This window comes from Cydia strobilella, chromosome 1, assembly GCF_947568885.1.
Source record: "Cydia strobilella chromosome 1, ilCydStro3.1, whole genome shotgun sequence".
Lineage (NCBI taxonomy): Eukaryota > Metazoa > Arthropoda > Insecta > Lepidoptera > Tortricidae > Cydia > Cydia strobilella.
In genome coordinates, this window is record NC_086041.1 from 107644 (window position 1) to 127092 (window position 19449).

The following is a 19449-nucleotide window of genomic DNA, read 5'->3' on the forward strand; positions in this document are numbered from 1 at the left end:
CATTTGCAAAATGCCCTTTACGCCGTTTTCATTGGGTGTAAAAATTAAAATAAAATATAGCTTACTTCAATTATCGAATTTACAGTGCATCTCAACTCAAACAAGTTTTGTTCGCATAATTAACGGTTCTAATCTAACGCGATTAACGGGGACGTTAGTCAAGTTAGTCTTCCGTGACCACAGCTAGTGCAATCTAGCTGAAACGTCGGAAAAAAGGTAAAATAATGAAATTTAATCGCGTTAGACCCATTAATGACATTAATTAAGTCAAATAATATGTATCTACTGAAACCTTCAACAAGAACAAGATTCAAGCCAAATCACGCGTCATTCAAATCCTAATCCTCAAGAAGCATTTCACAAACACAAATTCAATGAAGGACTAGTACCAATAATCGTGTACCTACCTATCTTACAATGAATATGAAATCAGCATTTACCAGCCCAATTCGCGTGTTTATGCAGAAAGCCGATGCTATCCGTCTTAAGACTTAACTTAGGCAGTTCCTTCACAACGTTCACCGTAAATCCACTACAGACAGTTCAGTATACTCTGATCTACGTTTGTATCAGTTTATTAAGAAATTCGCGGTCAAATTATACTAGAACTTAGGCAGTCGATTATAAAAGGTTTGTGGATAGATGCGCGGACGCCGCCGCCGCTGCCTGCAGTCAAGGTGAACGGGCCAAAAATAACCGCAACTAGTGCCGATGGAAATAATAAACAAACAGCCAGCGGCGAAAGTGAGTGCCTAGGGCCTGGGACCGCATGCAAATTGTTCCAAACCACAGACACAATGGGACGTCACTACGACTACCTATAATAAATATATTTAAATAAAAGTATTTCCTATGTGATAATTATTGTTAGTTATATAGTTATCCAAGCTCCAGTGATAACCAAAACACGTTCTAATAAGAATTTGTGAACGCCGGCTCAGAACAGTCAGAACAAAAGTTACCAAGTTGAGTTTGTTTACAAAGTGTTTGAACTGTCAGTGAGTGGCGCCCCCCAAGCGGCGTAAGTTGGCAGCACTGATGTCCGCCATTGTGGCGGCGCCATGACGCACCGGTCGGGGTTGCCAGGCGGCGCGCGCGGCGTCTCCCCGCCGCGTGTCACGTGGGTGGTGAGGTTGGGAGACCCGCCTGCGCTTGGAAATGCGCCGTATGAAACGCATCTTACGCACAGCAAGTGTAAGTATTGAAATAAAATTTATAAATATACTTATTTATTGAGACTAAAGTATAATAATAATTAAATTGTACATCGCACCTTCCTAATAACAAATCCAACATCCATACTTCCATACTAATACCAGTAATACCTATTATACGGTCTACACACCGCACATTGCCATCTAAGCGAAATTACTTACAATTGTGTAAAGCAATAAAATACGAGTCAGTACACGTTCATCATTAGAACCTATCACTATCACGCGTGTCCTCATTAGCAATATCATTCATAATATTGCGCTTTTATATTTAAAGTATTTTAGTAGCAGTAAAGTGTTTATTTTCGGCAATATTGATAGTAGGGTTGCCACCTTTTTTCTATACACATATATTCAATATTTTGACAAAAATACTATATTTACTGGGAAATTTAAAAAAAAGGCACCGATTTGAGGCGAATTAAAAATCCAAGTCGCATACGATGCGATATCGGTGACATTTGTATACCCCATTCTTGAGTGATGAAAATATAGTATTTTTCGTACTATATTGTTTTTGTATAATATATAGTACAAGTGACTAAAATATAGTACGATACTATATATTATAGTATGGGTGGCAACCCTAATTGATAGTTATGATTATGTCAAGCAACCAACAGAATACAATTGGCTGTTACCTCTTCACGCTTAAACTGCTGAACGGATTTAGTTGAAATTTGGTATAGAGATAGTTTGAGTCCCGGGGAAGGACATAGGGTAGTTTTTATCCCAGAAGTCATCCTTTAAGGGGGTGAAAGGGGGGGGGGATTTGTATGAGGAATCGGTAAAAAGAGTATTGGATAAAAAATAAGCTACCCAAATTACTAGCTCCACTCAGACGAAGTCGCGGGCAAAAGCTAGTTCTTAATATTTACACTAGCTAGGGCATTTCTATTTAGATTTGTAACCTCAAACTGATGATGACTGTAGATTCTGTATTTTTAGGGTTCCGTACCCAAAGGGTAAAAACGGGCCCCTATTACTAAGACTCCGCTGTCTGTCTGTCTGTCTGACTGTCTGTCTGTCTGTCCGTCTGTCACCAGGCTGTATCTTACGAACCGTGATAGCTAGACAGATGATGTATTTCTGTTCCCGCTATAACAACAAATACTAAAAACAATAAAATAAACATTTAAGTGGGGCTCCGAGTCCGACTCGCACTTGGCCGGTTTTTTTTTATGTTATTTCCAGTAAGTTTCACATAGATTGTCCGTTTTGTTACGGTCATAGAAGGTTGAAAGCTGAAAACGTAACCAAGTGGACCAAAAAATTGAAGACTTGTTCTGGGTATGATAGAAAAAGCTCGTGTGATTTTGAGTCATTTCTGGGTAGAAATAATTTTAACTTTCCCAATAGAAATGCCCAATAATAAAATAAATCTACAGGTGTCCCGTAAATAATGGATAATCTTCTAATATTTCTTTTAATATTTGAATTAGGAGAAAATTTATGTGTATAATATGTAACAACTGTAATCCGACCCTATTCATGCAAATAAATAATTTATGATTTAACCTAAACACTAACCTTAGTCTGGTCCAGAAAATGGACGAACTATAAGTAAAAGTTTCATGGATTTTAAGGTAATAGTACTTTTCTTGCTTATTTAATAGCTAGCACCTTACTTCACTTTAATGACCATTGATCTATTTAGGCTATATCTTTATGAGATACGACTGTTTTTTGATTAAATAAATAAAAAAAGGCGCGAAATAATATATTCTATGGAAAGACAACCCTTCGCGCATACATTTTTTAAATTTGCCGCGTTTTTTTACTGACGTAAATGTCTTGACAGACTTTTACTATTAAATATTTTAATTCAAAAAAGGCATCCTTCGATTTAAACACTTACACCCCAAAATCAAACAATATTTTAAACTTGCAACACTCTTTTCTACAGCGTTACTATAAGTTGTCGCACCAGATGTGGTCTCGCCTTTAACTCACGTTATGAACTACAATAATTTTGAATTTCTTGATGCGAGTCAGTTTTATTCATGAGATATGGTTATTAAACTTGAATTTTTAAGATTTATTCTAAAAAAAATTACGTCATTAAAAAAAATACTGTTTTATCAGTTGTACGGAAAAATCACACAGTGAGTTCGAGAGTAAAGTGAGTTCGCTTGACCGTGGTAGACACGGCATATTTGTGCAGGGTTGCCAGCAATTCCAGCTGTCACTACACCCCTATGTTGACGCAGTGTGCGTGACAGCTAAGCGTCGTGTGCGTTAGTTAGCCGTAGCTTGTCATTTTTGTGTTCGGCTACCTGTCGCGATACTAATGTTTTCTTCGTTTTCTCGTGGAATTTCTCCGATTTGTGCACTTTTTGAGTGTTAAAGTGAATAAAAAGTGGGTCAAAGTCGAGCGAGAGAAACGTGGATCGTCCCGCTAGCGTCCGTGAAGTGTTTTAAAAAGTTTGGATTAAGTTTCTAGTTGGGAGTGGGTGTGTGTGCGTGCTGTCATGTCGAAGGGAAACTTTTTACTATCAAAGAAACTTGATTGAAAAGGGTTATCTGGAGCGTCGCTATGGAGGCTAGTTACGTGGGTGAGTAGCAGGGAAGGGTCGGCGGGCGACACCGCGCGCCGGCCGTCCACAATCTGGCTGTATCTTATCTGAGTGTACACAACAGTAACTGTGATAAATGTCCCGCGTGCACTAGCGGAGATTATCCGGCTGATAACGTTAGCTAGCTCACAGGTGTCTCTGTTGACATAATTTAGGTAACAGCTTGGTGCAAGTTACTTTCTTACATTAAAGAAACTGTTAAAAACTTTTAGCAATCATATAAATCCTTATCTTTTGCAAGATTGTCCACTTCAAGATAAAGATTTATCAAATTTGGTGGAGGTTTGAAAAATGAATGTCGTCCCAAATATTTAAAAAGAAAGCTTTAAGTTTTTTCTGTAAACAAAACCACTACAATACAATTGTTGTCTATCATATTAAAAATATTTTGAACGGGTCACTCGCGTATAATTAACAGGCATCGTAAACTGCGAGCGAAATCCATTGAAGTTCTAGGGTTGTTGTCAAGTCAAAGTACGTTATTTCAATCGATTTCGCTCGCAGTTTACGATGCCTGATTATTAAGTCGAATAGCACAACATGTTTTGATGTTGTCTATCAGTAAACATTCTTACATGAAGATGAAGGGGATTGGGATAGCAATCAATGATTACACTTTTACACTTTTTATTCCTACTTCCACAGGATCTACTTACACTGTTATCAACCTGTTCATATGTTTTGAAGATATTTTATGAAATTCCAAAATAGTTATTGTATTCGATGTGTGATTGTTATTCAATGACCAAAATAAATCCTAAAACTCTAAAAACTAGAAAACACTAGAAAATACTAGTTAATATGTAAGATATCCGCAATGCAGGCTTTGTCAGGTTGCCACAAATGCAAATCAGCAACATGCTTCGTTCCAAACAAACTAATGGTGATATCTGAAACAGGCTTTGTCATTTTTAAATAACAGTTCAAATGAAATTAAATAACCGTCACCAATTGTATGTGGCTCAAATGTCTCCATCACACTGGTAGCGTTAGCACGCTGAATGGCCAATGACATAATTAGGTTATAGGATTGCACCGCTGCACCCCTTGTCCCTCAACTGCCAACTTAAATACATCACAAACTCCTTGGCCTCTAAAGCTGAAGGCCCCGCAGTCTCCGATGCAACAGGCACAAAGTTGTGTATTGCCTCCAAGGCAGAGTACTTGGCATGCTTCATTTTTGCTGCATACTCCACGACTGACCCAGCGGTCCTGAAATTTTGTTATTTTTTCAAATTATTTATATTATTAGCTGAAATGAGAGTGAAACTTCAATTGTTTGACGGCGGCTAGGTTTGTGTGACAGTACTTTCAACATTAATTACCGTTTTTCATAAAATTACGGATTTTTACAATGAACAATTGATCATCTTTCTTTGTTAATGTAAAGGTCTACAGTAAAGGATTTGCCACACTGGATGTGTTCTGCGGTCAGCGGTCAGGTCAAACCCGCATTATGTATGAACAACATTGACAGCAACCTTTGAAGTTTGACCTGACCGCTGACCGCAGAACGCATCCAGTGTGGCAAATCCTTAAAAGTGTTCTTTTCTTATGAAATACTCAGTTATTAAAAAAAAAAAATGTTGAACCTAAATTAAATACAAATTAATATAAAACGCACAAATTAAGTACATACAAGCAAATTTATTTTTGTGCCACTTTGCAGGTCCTTGCCACAGTGTCAATCAATTAGCAGCTTCGCTAATGAACTCATATATATTATTACTGTGACAAGGTTTGAACTGGCTCAGAAATCAAATTTAAGTGTAAAAATGATCTCATCACCTCATCAGTATCAGTGCATGTGTCAGGCTTCCAACCTCCATGCTGACATGACATTGATGAACTGACTGACATACATATTTGGTCCAGAATGATGCAACATAACAAAATTCAGTGGACGACACAGAGTCAGACAACTTGGACAACACCAACTCACACTGAACAAATTGTTCAAGCATGTTTAATGGGTTCCAGGTCCCTTAGGGCTCATTTAAACGGCGCGTGATTTCGTATGCGATTTTAACATTGCGGACTATTGAGGTTAAATCCAATTCAGCCGATCGATCAAATACCGCAACGCATTGTAATGACACTCGCATGCGAGTTCTCGCACCTTCCCTAAGGGTGCAGACTGTATGGAGGCAGAGGAGACGCCCCTGCACATCCTCACTGAGTGCCCTTGCCTAATGCGTACTCGTGACTTAATCCTGGGCGGACACTTTTTGCGCCCGGAGGAGTTAAATTCTCGAGATCAAAAAGATCCTGCAGCTGTTTGAAGTTGCAGGTTTGGATCGAGAGTTGTAGTAGGTGGCGATCACAAAAGATCAGGGATGGTCGCAGTGATACATAGGCTTTGGAGTCTTATATAGCCCCTAACACAAAGAAGAAGAAGAAGAAGGGTCTCCTAATATCTGTCGACGCGGAATCGTCAAAAACCGATAGAAAAAAGCTTAATGTCTATGCATTAAGAGCTAAAAAGGCATGCTTAGACTCGGATCGGCTCTGCCGACGCCTGCCGACGCGTCGACATTTTTTTCGCTCTTATAGCTTTTCTCTATCGGCTATTGCCGATTCCACGTCGATAGATGTTGGGAGACCCTAAGTGGTTCCATGGGCATACGTGGTCAGCAGTTTGCACACAACAACTTTGTATCTATAACGTTGTAAGAAGTGCTTTACGTGTCTCAATTTTTTGTCCAACGATTGTTTTTTTAATTGCTGCAATTTCCGCATAGTTCCATTAGCTCAGACTACAAGCGAACCATTGACACAAGTAGCTAACCATTCGAAAGCCTTATTACGATGAGATAAGGTCGACAATAGTCGGTTATTGCGCTGGCTTAGCCGTCGCGTCGCGCACCACTTGTCAAAGAAAGCGACTGATGAGTTGCTCTTGGATTCCTCTATACAAGAGGATGATGTCTTTTTGTTATCAGTCGCCCGTGCGTCTCGCTCGCGCCAATACATGTAGGTGAGAACAATAACGAGCATAATGTGCGAATGATAATTAAATACTTAATGATTAAACGAACTTACCTGAAGTGAAGTTCTATCATAATTATACGAAGCGCCTCGTCCGAAGAGATTAGTAACTGAAGATATATATACACTTGTAGTTACGCCGGTAGGTGTCACCACTCTGCACTTAGTTTGGAGTTATTTTTAAATTTTTATTTTTTAACTAGTGGGTATGCCTAGATTCCACCTCCCGGCCGCCATCGCTCTGTCCGTTCATTAAGTTGAGAGAAATATTTTACATATACTATGGTAGTACATTGATTGATGTATTTTGTATAACATTGTAAGGGGATGAGCGAAGCGATGGGTGGGAGGGAGCTATGTTACTAATCTCTTCGGACGAGGCGCTTCGTATAATTATGATAGAACTTCACTTCAGGTAAGTTCGTTTAATCATTAATTATACTTCGCGCCTCGTCCTCGAGATTAGTAACTGAAGATATATATACACTTGTAGACTTTGAGAGTAATATTTTCTGAAGGATCATCAATCAATGACGATATTCTTATATATTATTAGACAGTTTATACTATATTAATCGGCCGTGATAAAATATAATTTTATTTATACATATGATACTCAAAAAATCTACTGATATGTAGATATGTTACTATCAGCTAGGATCGGGCACTATAGGTAGGAATGGCAGGATGTCAATCTTAAACACCTTAAATACCATTATATTACAATAATTTATTGCATGAAATAGAAATAAATTACATAAGTAAAAACTGAAGTCGCAATAAGTCATTATACTAATTGGTACAATTTTCTTACAACATCAAGGACTATGTAAAAATTTGTTTCTTAAATTAAACAAATTTATCATCCTCTAATTAGGTAGGTACCTACTACAATTTTTTGGTAATTAATAAAATCTGTGATGAATGATCTTTAAATATGATTCTTATTTATTAATCATATTCTCAAAAGCTTAGCAGATCAACCGATACGGGATGAGTTTGATATCTTATTCATTATTTATTTATTTACAACAGATAGCGCCAGAGACAGACAGTCTTCGTTGCTTAAAATTGGCCTTTAGTAAAACTTTTCAAAAGTATTGGACTGTCCGCTCCACCCTGCGGTGTTGCGAATGGCGTCGACGCTGACGCCTCTCGCGTGCGCGTGCGACACGGCGGCGTGCCGCGTGCTGTGCCCGCTGAACGCCGCCGTGTCGACCCCGCACTCGCTCAGTGTGCGCTTGATCCATCGGCTGAGCGTCTGCGAGCCTACTGGTTTATTAGGCTGTCAGATATTCTTAAGGGCTTTGTTTTATTCAAGTAGCAAGAAAGCGCTTCCGCTGGACATATGGAAGGGTTTTCGCGGAAAAAGGGTAGATATATAATAGGTTGTTTACAGCCAAGTCTCGATGTTTTTAAAATATCTGGAATTTTAATAGATATACATTCGGAAGTGATTTCAATGTTTTTTATATTAATTTTTGATATAGTTTGGACTCTGTGAGCCGTAGTGAGAGCCAGCAATGTAACCGTTTTGTTTGAAAGCCTATCGAGGTTTAATGTATCGTTAGGAAACCAATCGCTCAAATGATTTAATACAAGATTGGTCTCCCAAGTTGCATTGTACTTAGGCGTCGGAGGTCGTAGACGAAAAACGCCTTTGAAGAATCTCTGAAGCCTGTCATCATGTGATATAGTTGGACCTAAGACTAAAGATAAGGCCGATCTACAGGCGTTTAATGTACCATATTGACTACCTTCATTAAACAAATTGGTCCAGAAATAGACAACTGTCGGAATAGACGCGTCATATACGTCGACTGAATTATTTTTACAAAAGTGCCACCACTTTTTAAGGCAAACATCATATTGTTTTATCGTGTTTGGTGATAAAGATGCTAACATTATGTCCATTGAGGATGGTGGTAGGCTTCTTCTCGATAGCGCGACCCGCACAATATCCCTGCAACCAGGGTAATCGAGTTGTGTATTCATTGGGAACTGGAATGAGAAATTAAAGCATTGCTGCATGGCTGAAAAGTTATGACTTCGCTAACAAGGAGACTTCAAAAGACAGGGTACCATGGTTGTGTTGGCCACAAAGGTACGACCATGATACCCGTAGCTTTATCTGAAATAATCTTTCGAAGAGCTTTCAGCACAACCGAAAAAGGTGGGAAAGCGTAAAAGAACATGCCTGTCCAGGCTACAGTAAACGAGTCTACCGCATAGGCATCAGGGTCTTTGTGCCAGGAAATGTATTTTGCACATTTCTTATTTATACGACTTGCGAATAAATCAATTAACGGTAAATCAAATTTGTACACTATCTCATTAAACGCCCAATCAGCCAATTCCCATTCTATATCCGGATGTGATCTTGATTCGTAATCAGGCATAACATTATCGCGGGATCTTATATAAGATGCAAACACAAACAACTTTCTTTGTTCGCACCATTGCCAGAACTCTCTCGTAACCTGGGTAAGATGAGGGTATTGTATACCACCCATTCTGTTAATGTACGCTATCGCGGTAGTATTATCTAGTCGTAGGAGTATCTGGCAATTGTACAAATTACATGCGTAAATTTTTAAAGCAATAAATTCGGCAAGCAGCTCTAAATAGTTTATATGATTTTCTCGTTCAGTACTAGACCATTGGCCGCTTGCCGTATCACCCCCACAGGCTGCCCCCCACCCCGTAGTTGAGGCGTCAGAAAATATCTGAATTGGGTAATTATCTGTGCGAATGCGACTATGGGAATTATCGATATTCATTAACCACCAATGTATGTCAGGTAGGATGGACTCGGGTATACTCATTGCACGATTATAATTATCGTGGCCTTGTAGGTTGAGGAACTTGCACCGTTTCAGTTCCTTCGTATAGAGCTATCCGTACTCGATAGCCGGGCACGCTGAGACTAGTAGGCCGGTTAGTTTTGCTAGCTGTCTAATTTTGCATTGCTTAATTTTTAAAAACAGTTCTAACTCAGATTTTATGCGCACTCGTTTTTCAGAAGGTAAACTAAGTCGAAAACGACGTGAATCGATAATCATTCCTAGGAATTTGCACGACGTCATAGGTGTAAGTATACTTTTCTCTTGATTGATAATAAAGCCTAACGAAATTAATAATTGTGTTGTTAATTTTACGTTTTCTAGACATTGTTCGTACCTTTGACCGAAAAGTAACCAATCGAGATACAGGTAGAGAGGAGGTAGTAGTTTTACGAGTACAATAGGCTTTTCGTGAATTTTTATTAAAAATTACGCATCTTTCAAATCAAGCGTAGCCATAAAGCAATCCGGAGATAAAAGCTTAACGGCTGTTCGCAAATCCTCGAGCTTGAAATGAACAGTTTTTATAAATTTATTTAACTGTTTTAGATTGAGTATAAAACGCATTTTTCCGTTCGGCTTCGGCACAAGAAAAATACCGGACACAAATTGTCCTTCACAAGGATTACACTCGGATCGGACCTACTTGCAAAAGGTTGTTAATGGCATCTACAAAATGTGACCTCTCTACATCAGAATATTCTGGCGCTGAGGGCAAAGAATGTTGGACAACAGGGCTAGAGAATTTGATTTTATAGCCAGCTATCCATGAAAGTATGGTGCGGTCACTAGTAATGAGTGCCCACTGTTTATGAAATAGTGATAAACGGCCGGCATACTTAACTGTGTCTAGTAGTAGTGGCCGTAGTGGCGCGGCGGCGGCGGGGGCTGGTGCGTGTACGACGGTCTGTAGTAGCGCGCGGGCGGCGCCGGGGGAGCCGGGGGCGGCGGCGCGCGGGGAGCAGGCGCGCGACCCCTCGGAGTCGGAGCCGGCGGTGGCGGGCCCGGCGGCGGCCTGCGCGGCGCTGGGCCTCGGCGGTTTAAAGGCCGCGATACATTGAATTTCATCCGCCTGTATTGCGCTACGGGCTGCTTAGGAACAGGAGCTTTTAGCTCTCCGCCGGAATTAATCATGGCTTTCGCTGATTTAAGCGTTTCCGTCAAGTTTTCGCCAAATAGGAAAGTGTCTATCTTGGTATTCGCCAGATGGTCTTTGAGATCTTTTTTCAATGAGAAAAGTATAAAATTGCGTCTGGTCACGCTGTCTGCGTATTGTAAGTCGCACAGAATACGACCGAGGTCTATAAGTTTTTGTAACAGGTCGTTATTTTTCTCTTTCGAATTTAATTGCGATGTAATTATTTCGCTAAGACATGATATCGCGCAAGCCATTTCCTTTTGCTTGGACTCGATGCCCTTGTCTCGTTTAGCAAAATTTTCTGAAATGGCAGCTTTGATCTCAGGGTTTAACTTTGGCGCGCCTATTTTCACGCAATTAACAGGGATTAGATATTTACTAAGGAGGTCTTTACGGATTTCTTTAGTTATACCCTCTATGGCTACATGTGTAAAACGGGTAGCTATTTCTGCACGTACCTCTTTGCCATATATTGTGGCCGACGAGGGGTCATCTCCCAGAATTTGCAATACATCATCGTCCAAATCGATTGTGTCAGCGACTTTATTATCGTCAGCATGCTCAACAGTGGACGTGCTTGTGCCTGATATGGCAGTGGCGCTTGCACCGGGCATGGCGCTGGAGCTGGTGCCGGCTATGGCGTTGGAGCTCGTGTCGGGTACGGCATTGCCGCTTGTATCTGTCACGGCCTGTGTGTTAGTCTGTGTAGCGCTTTGCTGAGCCTCAGTAGGCTTTATCACATTTTCAACAGAATTCTGAGGTTCCTCGATAGGACAATTATCGGCCTCAATAGGGTCTTCCAGATACTCAGCGCCATTATATTGGTCATTTTGACTGTATGGATCGTAGTTCAGTTCATAATCCGGGTATTCCGGAAACCAATCGTCTGGTCGTAAAACCGGTGATGCTAAGAACAAAAAGCAATACTTAGTTTGCTTTTATATTTATATACTTACTCCTTTATTTAAAAAGCAAAATGAATTAAATAAGAAAATCATCACGACTATATTTAAGGTAAACGTACTGATATATTAACTTTAAATAAATTACTATTTTTTACTCATAAACTCAAATATATTATTACTGAATAGTGAATAGTAATATTCTAATCATCTGAACTGAACCAGATAACGCATGTTATCCCATCTTAAAGTTAGGTTACAATTCCCAATGAATTGTACGCCAACCGTCATACTATGCGTCGACTTAGCCCCAACGGCTAATCGGAGTGCATTGATGTATGTACAAGTATGAACTCGTACTGTGGTTATATACAGTCAATAGATACGTATCATTTAGTTAGGTATCAGTTCCCAATGAACTGAACGCCAACCGATACAATTTATGCTTTGATTTATCCCCAATGGCTAAATCTGAATGCACGTATACCTAGGTATAATAACCTTGGCCAACTTAAAATTTGCACAAGCGAAAATTAAAAAGACTTACCTGTTTCTTGTGGTAAAAATTCCTCATCGGAACCACTGTGTGACGAAGCACTTTCACTATTCCGTATTTTACGTTTTAATTTTCGAACTTTATGCAGTAGATGATTAATGTCATCTTCGTATTTCTTAACACGTTTACGTTTCGGCATTATGCGAGACTCCACGAACAAGAAACTTAGTTAAATTTATAAGAAGTGACTTGAGTGGTCGAGCACTAGAAAGCGTATGAACGGACAGAGCGATGGCGGCCGGGAGGTGGAATCTAGGCATACCCACTAGTTAAAAAATAAAAATTTAAAAATAACTCCAAACTAAGTGCAGAGTGGTGACACCTACCGGCGTAACTACAAGTGTATATATATCTTCAGTTACTAATCTCGAGGACGAGGCGCGAAGTATAATTGGAATATTTGGACCCGGGTATGTCCTTAAACTACGTCCAAAAGAGAGGGAATGGGCACTGTGAATGACATCTCGCTTTGTGTGGTAGGGCACAGGACAGCGGATGTCTTTCCAGATCTAGAGCAGAGCCCAACTGGGGAGATACCTCCACCTTACAGAAAACCGCAGCCAAATAACACTAGACCCTACTAATAGTGTTGTGTTCCTGCCGGTGAGTAAGGTTGCCAGAGCTCGAGGGAGAGGAGTGTTAGGGTCGGCAACGCGCATGTAACTCTTCTGAAGTTGCAGGCGTACATAGGCTACGGAGACTGCTTAACATCAGGCGGGCCGTATGCTTGTTTGCCACCGACGTAGTTTAAAAAAAACATGTTGATGTCAAATGTACGTTTGAATTGGCCTCTCTCTCAAGTTAGCCAGTTAAGAATGTCAGATTGTAAAATGAACGAGCATGTAGAGGAACCTGGGCCCCGAGTTTCCTTATGATAAAAACGGGTCACTTCGTATGAGAAATTCATTAATCAGTTTGTTTTGCATCCGTAATCCGTAACAAGGGTGTGCGAGAACGGATTAGGTTTAGGGAAGTGCATCGAGTTACATCGCCTGCGCCTGCGCAACGCGGTGTCCACTTCATGTCATGCAATCACTCTTAGCTCTCTTAGGTCACGCATATCGCACACAACACAACACGTTAGTCTACAAATATATTCAGGTTACTTAGGACCTTAGCCTCCTAAGTCCCAGCTTTTTTTAAACGTCATAGTCCTAGAGGCCTCTTGTTCATTTTTTTGCACATAATAAATATTTGCTGTCAGTCCTGAACAGACTATTTACAACTCTATGGACTGTCAGAATACTCCGCGCGAGCATTCAAATTTGAAAGCGGGGGGCATCTAAAAATTCTGTACCGAAATATGTACTGTCGGTGTTTATTACTATAGTAACTTACTTGATGATAGATGGATAGATAGATAAAACGTTTATTTGGATGCTGCAAAACACACAATTTTATAAATAGGTACATTGCAGTCAAAACAAAACCTATGTACTAAATTAAATTAACAAAAAAAATATTTACTTAAACACGAAAAATTAGTTTTAAATTACTTAATGCTGGGACTGAAGGGTGAATTTTATTATGTACAAAATTTGGTACCGCAGGAGGTTATAATAGTTTTCTTCCAAACACTTTTCTCAACACAAAAGAATACATTTTATTTACAGTTTCTGAATAAATACCTATAGTTACTAGAGTACCTAATACTGCCTACGTGTACGCTAAGTAGCCCGCCAATTTAACGTCAAGTATGGCTCGGCCATATATTATTGTCGAGTACCAATCTGTGACCAAGTCAAGTCGAAGTAAGTCCCTTCAAACAGTTGATTTACTTGAACTTTTTATGAGCGAGAGATTGCGATGCAATTAATATCGATACAATGTGTTACTTACATGACGTCATTTATTAAGCGGCTTTAATAAATGCTCTGAGTCTATTTTATTTTTAGACAGTTAATAAGTTGTTGCTCAACTTTGTCTTAAAATGGCGTCATACAATGACTTCAAGTCGACGAAGAGGAATCAGGAATGGAAAGGTGTACCAGGCGAAATATAGACGAGGATGGATGCTGATCATCAGCCCCAAATGCTATGGCTATGGTATGGGTATTGGGTACAGCGCAGTTGCAAGTCGTTACTCATGGCCGAGACGGCGAGCACACGCTCAATGTTGTCACTGTCTCAACAATAAAGTGATGTTTAGCTCTTTACCACTGACGTACGAATGTCGTATGTACAACATTGGCAGTATGATATTTCGTTAACACTTAAAACAGTAGGCCTAGCACATGATTGGCGCGACAGTATCTCGCCGCGAGATAGACTACCCGTCGTCCTTTAATTCTTACAGTAAAAGACGGGTAGTGTATCTCGCGGAGAGATACTGTCGCGCCAATCATTGTGCTAGTGCTAGGCCTACAGGAGCATGAAAAGTATAGGGCCGAGGGCCACGGTCAGACCTTTGATTGTCCCGATTCCTTTACGGACCGAGACTTTTTTCCCAGCGGTTGCAGGTTTGAGACCCATTTAGACCATTTATTACAAGCTTTTATTTAACTTGCAATGTAAGTATGTATGAAATATGTATGTAACATGTTTGTAAGGGTCAAATCTTGAAAGTTAAATTTGACCCACTTCCCGGTTTCCGATGAAGCTGAAAATTTGCATACATATGTAAGTCGGGTGACAATGCAATATTATGGTACCATCGAGCTGATCTGATGATGGAGACAGGAGGTGGCTATAGGAACTCTGTGCTAAAACAACTCAACCTAAATTGTGTTTGAGGTTTTTAGAATTGCCTCGATGAATATTAGTTGCATGTGGAAAGAAAAGTACAGTCAGCGATAAAAGCTTGTACCAAAAATGAAATTTTTGCCAAAAACATCATATTGAACTCGTCGCCCGCTCATATTTGCTGCAGACTCTTCAAGTGAATGTGCTTATGAATACACCCAACAGACATCAAGTGTAGGCGATGTGTCCATTTCTTCTAAACAATAACCCACATAGAACAATACGTGCCCAATTCGTACAGCACCCGTTTAACGAACTGACTCACCGACGCTTAACTACTCTTAACTAATGCATAATTAAATCGTTTGACAAAACGCTAGCACACAGACTGCTTTTCTAGACTACGCACTGTAGCAAGTTTGGCCTGGCCAGCCACACAAGAGCTCATGAGAGGGAAAAACCTTGATTGTTGAGATAGCCGTCATCGAAATCGATGTGGAGAACTATACTGTGAAGAGTTCAGGAAAGTGTACGAATACTTGTAAAGTATTACGCCGCGATCTATACACTCATCTGTTACACTATAGTTTATCTTGGATTCAAATAGTATGGAATTATTCAAATCTAGTTCCTAATCCGGCGGATTTGAATCCGAATTGCAAACTCGTTGTATCCTAGTATCCTACACCACGTTAAAATGCCATAGCCCATGATTAGCCCTAGTTTGACGTTATAATGCCATAGCCCATGATTAGCCCTAGTTTGACGTTATAATGCCATAGCCCATAATTAGCCCTAGTTTGACGTTATAATGCCATAGCCCATGATTAGCCCTAGTTTGACGTTATAATGCCATAGCCCATGATTAGCCCTAGTTTGACGTTATAATGCCATAGCCCATGATTAGTCCTAGTTTGACGTTATAATGCCATAGCCCATGATTAGCCCTAGTTTGACGTTATAATGCCATAGCCCATGATTAGTCCTAGTTTGACGTTATAATGCCATAGCCCATGATTAGTCCTATTTTGACGTTATAATGCCATAGCCCATGATTAGCCCTAGTTGGACGTTATAATGTCATAGCCCATGATTAGTCCTAGTTTGTAACGTATAAACATAACACAACATAAATACCTACTCATTATTGACACCTTATAAAAAACACAATTCAATTTATGCAAATTGTTTATTTTTGACATGTGTAATGAACTGAAACTACTGTAAGTAGTCTTATTCAATTCAATATTTTTATTTCGAATAAAAAGTCCATATTATTGTTAGTATAAGACACAGCAAAACTTATGAATCTATGTTAGTGATAAAAATAAAATAAAAACAAACATATAAGCTACTTAATTTAAAAGCGGCGTGGTGCGGCGACCGGCGGTGCGTACAGCCGCACCCGGCGCGCGCACAAAGGCGAGTCCCAGCGCTGCTCCAGCACGTTTAAAATCTTATACGCTCCATCTAGTATGCAAGTGATCTGCGCCGTAACGCCCGAGCTGAATTCGCTCAACTTTATTGTACTGCAAATAGAAATGGCCGGGAATTGGTTCAATTAGCAAGTGTTCCCGAAGCCCGAGCGCGGCGAACAGCTCTGATACTATTAGAGTTGGTCATAACTTGACTTTTATGACGCTAAATTATAACTCGACCTAAAATACTTGAATTGTGACTTAAGTCCTTTTTAGGGTTCTGACCCAAAGGGTAAAAACGGGACACTATTACTAAGACTCATCTCATCATACATATCTCATGAACCGTGATAGCTAGACAGTTGAAATTTTCACAGATGATGTATTTCGTATTTCTGTTGCCGCTATAACAACAAATACTAAAAAAGTACGGAACCCTCGGTGCGCGAGTCCGACTCGCACTTGGCCGGTTTTTTATAATAATAAATGCCTCCACACTGCCCCAAAGCTTGAGACGCCTTGACCCAATAACTCCATATATTATGATTATGACGCGCCGATCAAACATCACGAGCGTTGACTCCGAACCGAACTCACCAGAGCGATGACCGTGGTAAGAACGAACTTATTGTTGACGCCCACATTTACTTTGCACGGAGAATTTAATATCGTAGTCAGTGCACGTTTTGATTGACACTTCGAGATTCCTCGCGGTGACGTCACGTGGTGGTTACACAAAAGAAGCTTATATAAAATAAAGTATATAAACTGAGTTATATGCCATATAGAAAGAAAAAGTGACTAAGGTTTCAGTGCCCAGGGCTGGAATCGAACCAACGTCCTCTGCATTCGCGACTGATGCCTAAAAAAGCTCGGTCACCTGACCCGAGTCACTTATTAACACATTAGTGTGGTTTAGTTTAGTTCTTGCAAAGTCGTTTTGAATAGAGACCGTGCGCGTTGGAGGGTCTGCCATCTTGTGGCCTGAATCGGAACCATAAACATCACATGTACATTGACACTTCACGCCAAAGCAAGTGCTGCCATCTTGTGGGCTACTTTGGAAGCATAAACTACACATGTACGCCTCGCGCCAAAAATCTGACGTCTCCTGTGCTGCCCCCTACAGTTTATGCACGCTCCCTATTCGACTACGTGCAGTATCTACATTGTCAAATAGCTTTATAAAATCAGACAAGGTTTTATATGCAAAATAATGGTAGTGTTGTGATAGATATGAACTTTTCAATGCAAATTGTAGAAATACTTATATTTATATGTATCAGATATTTTTGGCGCATTGTTTAATCGGCTCATATTGATGCTTTTTGTAGAAGAAGTTACTTTTATAGTTACTTTTAGGTCAAAGTCACACACGTATGCGGTGTCTATTTCTTCGTAGTAAGTAACCATTGCTTAATGGTTTCACTGAAATACTCTAATGGATAATTTAAAAACAATTACCCTGCAGGCCTGCAGGAGCGGACAGAACATAATGCAGCTTGCATGAAATCCTCATTGTTCTTCATTAAATCTCCAGTCTCTTTATTAAAAGGTTCTCAGCACAGACTTCTACATGCAACTCAAGATTATCAATGAAGGCACGATTCGATAGACGCTTCGGATTTCCGTGACGTCATGATAAACACAGTCACACACACATGCGCCTGAGCACACACACACGACGTGTCATAAGTCACCACGGGAGCTCTCTATTGTTCTCTCGGCTAACTCGGCTTACACTTTAATCGCGCATACAAATTAATCGATTATGGAAATGCTTGAGTATTCTTTATAAACTGTTTTGGTTTGAGCAGAAGTGTATGGGTGCAATAATATACCTACCTACTTAGGTATCGGTTACTTTGACTTTCAGGTAGCAAGACTTATTAGTAATTTATGACTATCTAATTAAGCATTCACCTCATTTAAGCAGTCATAAGTTAGATTAATACATTTTTGACGGAGTCTTTATTCAGAGGTTTGAATTGCGCTTTGCGCCTTTTAAATTGCGCTAGAAAAAGACTAAATAAAGGATTCGACTTGTGACTTAAAACACTAAGATGTTTTTAAGCGCTGAGTCTTATAAAAATGAGTCGAGTAACTCGAGTTTTTCAATTTTAGACTGAAAAGACCCGACTTCCCACCAACACTATGTAGGTAGGTTATGGGCAAGGGTATTCAAAATGATCTGAACTATAGATATAATTCTGTTCAATAAAATTTTGGACACTTTAACTTCTGCTACTGACTAGTCTCTTCTTCCTCGCGTTGTCCCGGCATTTTGCCACGGCTCCATGGGAGCCTGGGGTCCGCTTGGCAACTAATCCCAAGAATTGGCGTAGGCACTAGTTTTTACGAAAGCGACTGCCATCTGACCGTCCAACCCAGAGGGGAAACTAGGCCTTGTCGGGATTAGTCCGGTTTCCTCACGATGTTTGCCTTCACCGAAACGCGACTGGTAAATATCAAATGACTTCTACTACTGACCAGTATCCCCATATATGTGGCTTTCCATCAGAGAAGGGTCCTTATGTTTCATCTGTAATAAGGACCTTTTTATCAAAATTTCTATCGGAAAAATGGAAACGTCCTCTTATTGCACTTGAAGCATTAGGTTAGGACCCTTCTGTGATGGAAACTTGGAAAGCCACAGCATTTAAATTGACCTAATGTTTTGTATTTATCGACCTCATTATAATACAAAATTAGTATTATTAGTATGGATGTGCGCCATGCGGGCCCTATGCCCTTAGATAAAGGGTTAATGTAAGAGGCGTAAGAGCCGTTATCACCGCGGTAGCCCGATGCACCGTGTGAAAGTTACTTCCATTAGTTTAATGTGACCACGTTTTTTTAAGTTAATAGAGTGGGATAGCTTCTAAGATGCCACATGCGGCTAATGATTGATCAGAATGATCCGATCGATGCAGGAGGCTCGGATATTGATGTGAATATATTGAGTGATAAAATCGCGTGCTAGAAAACTGCTAGTATGTATATGAGCGAGAACGGCATTCGGATTCGGCCAAACCTCTTCCTTGTGAAGGTCGCTAGGTCGGAACGCTTACCTCAGAATAATCAAAACTTTGAATTAGTTTTTAATAATATTCATATTCTTTGCATTTATAT

At 40.0% G+C, this 19449-nt stretch overlaps 1 protein-coding gene across 1 annotated transcript in view; it reads left to right on the plus strand.

Moving 5' to 3' along the window:
- The first annotated feature begins 947 nt into the window (after positions 1–947).
- LOC134748000 (uncharacterized) overlaps positions 948–19449 on the plus strand; it is a 448054-nt gene continuing 429552 nt past the window's right edge. Inside the window, exon 1 of the mRNA XM_063682700.1 lies at positions 948–1194. Within this exon, the coding sequence (XP_063538770.1) occupies positions 1062–1194 (133 nt within the window). The 5' untranslated portion in view covers positions 948–1061. The remainder of the gene's footprint in view (positions 1195–19449) is intronic.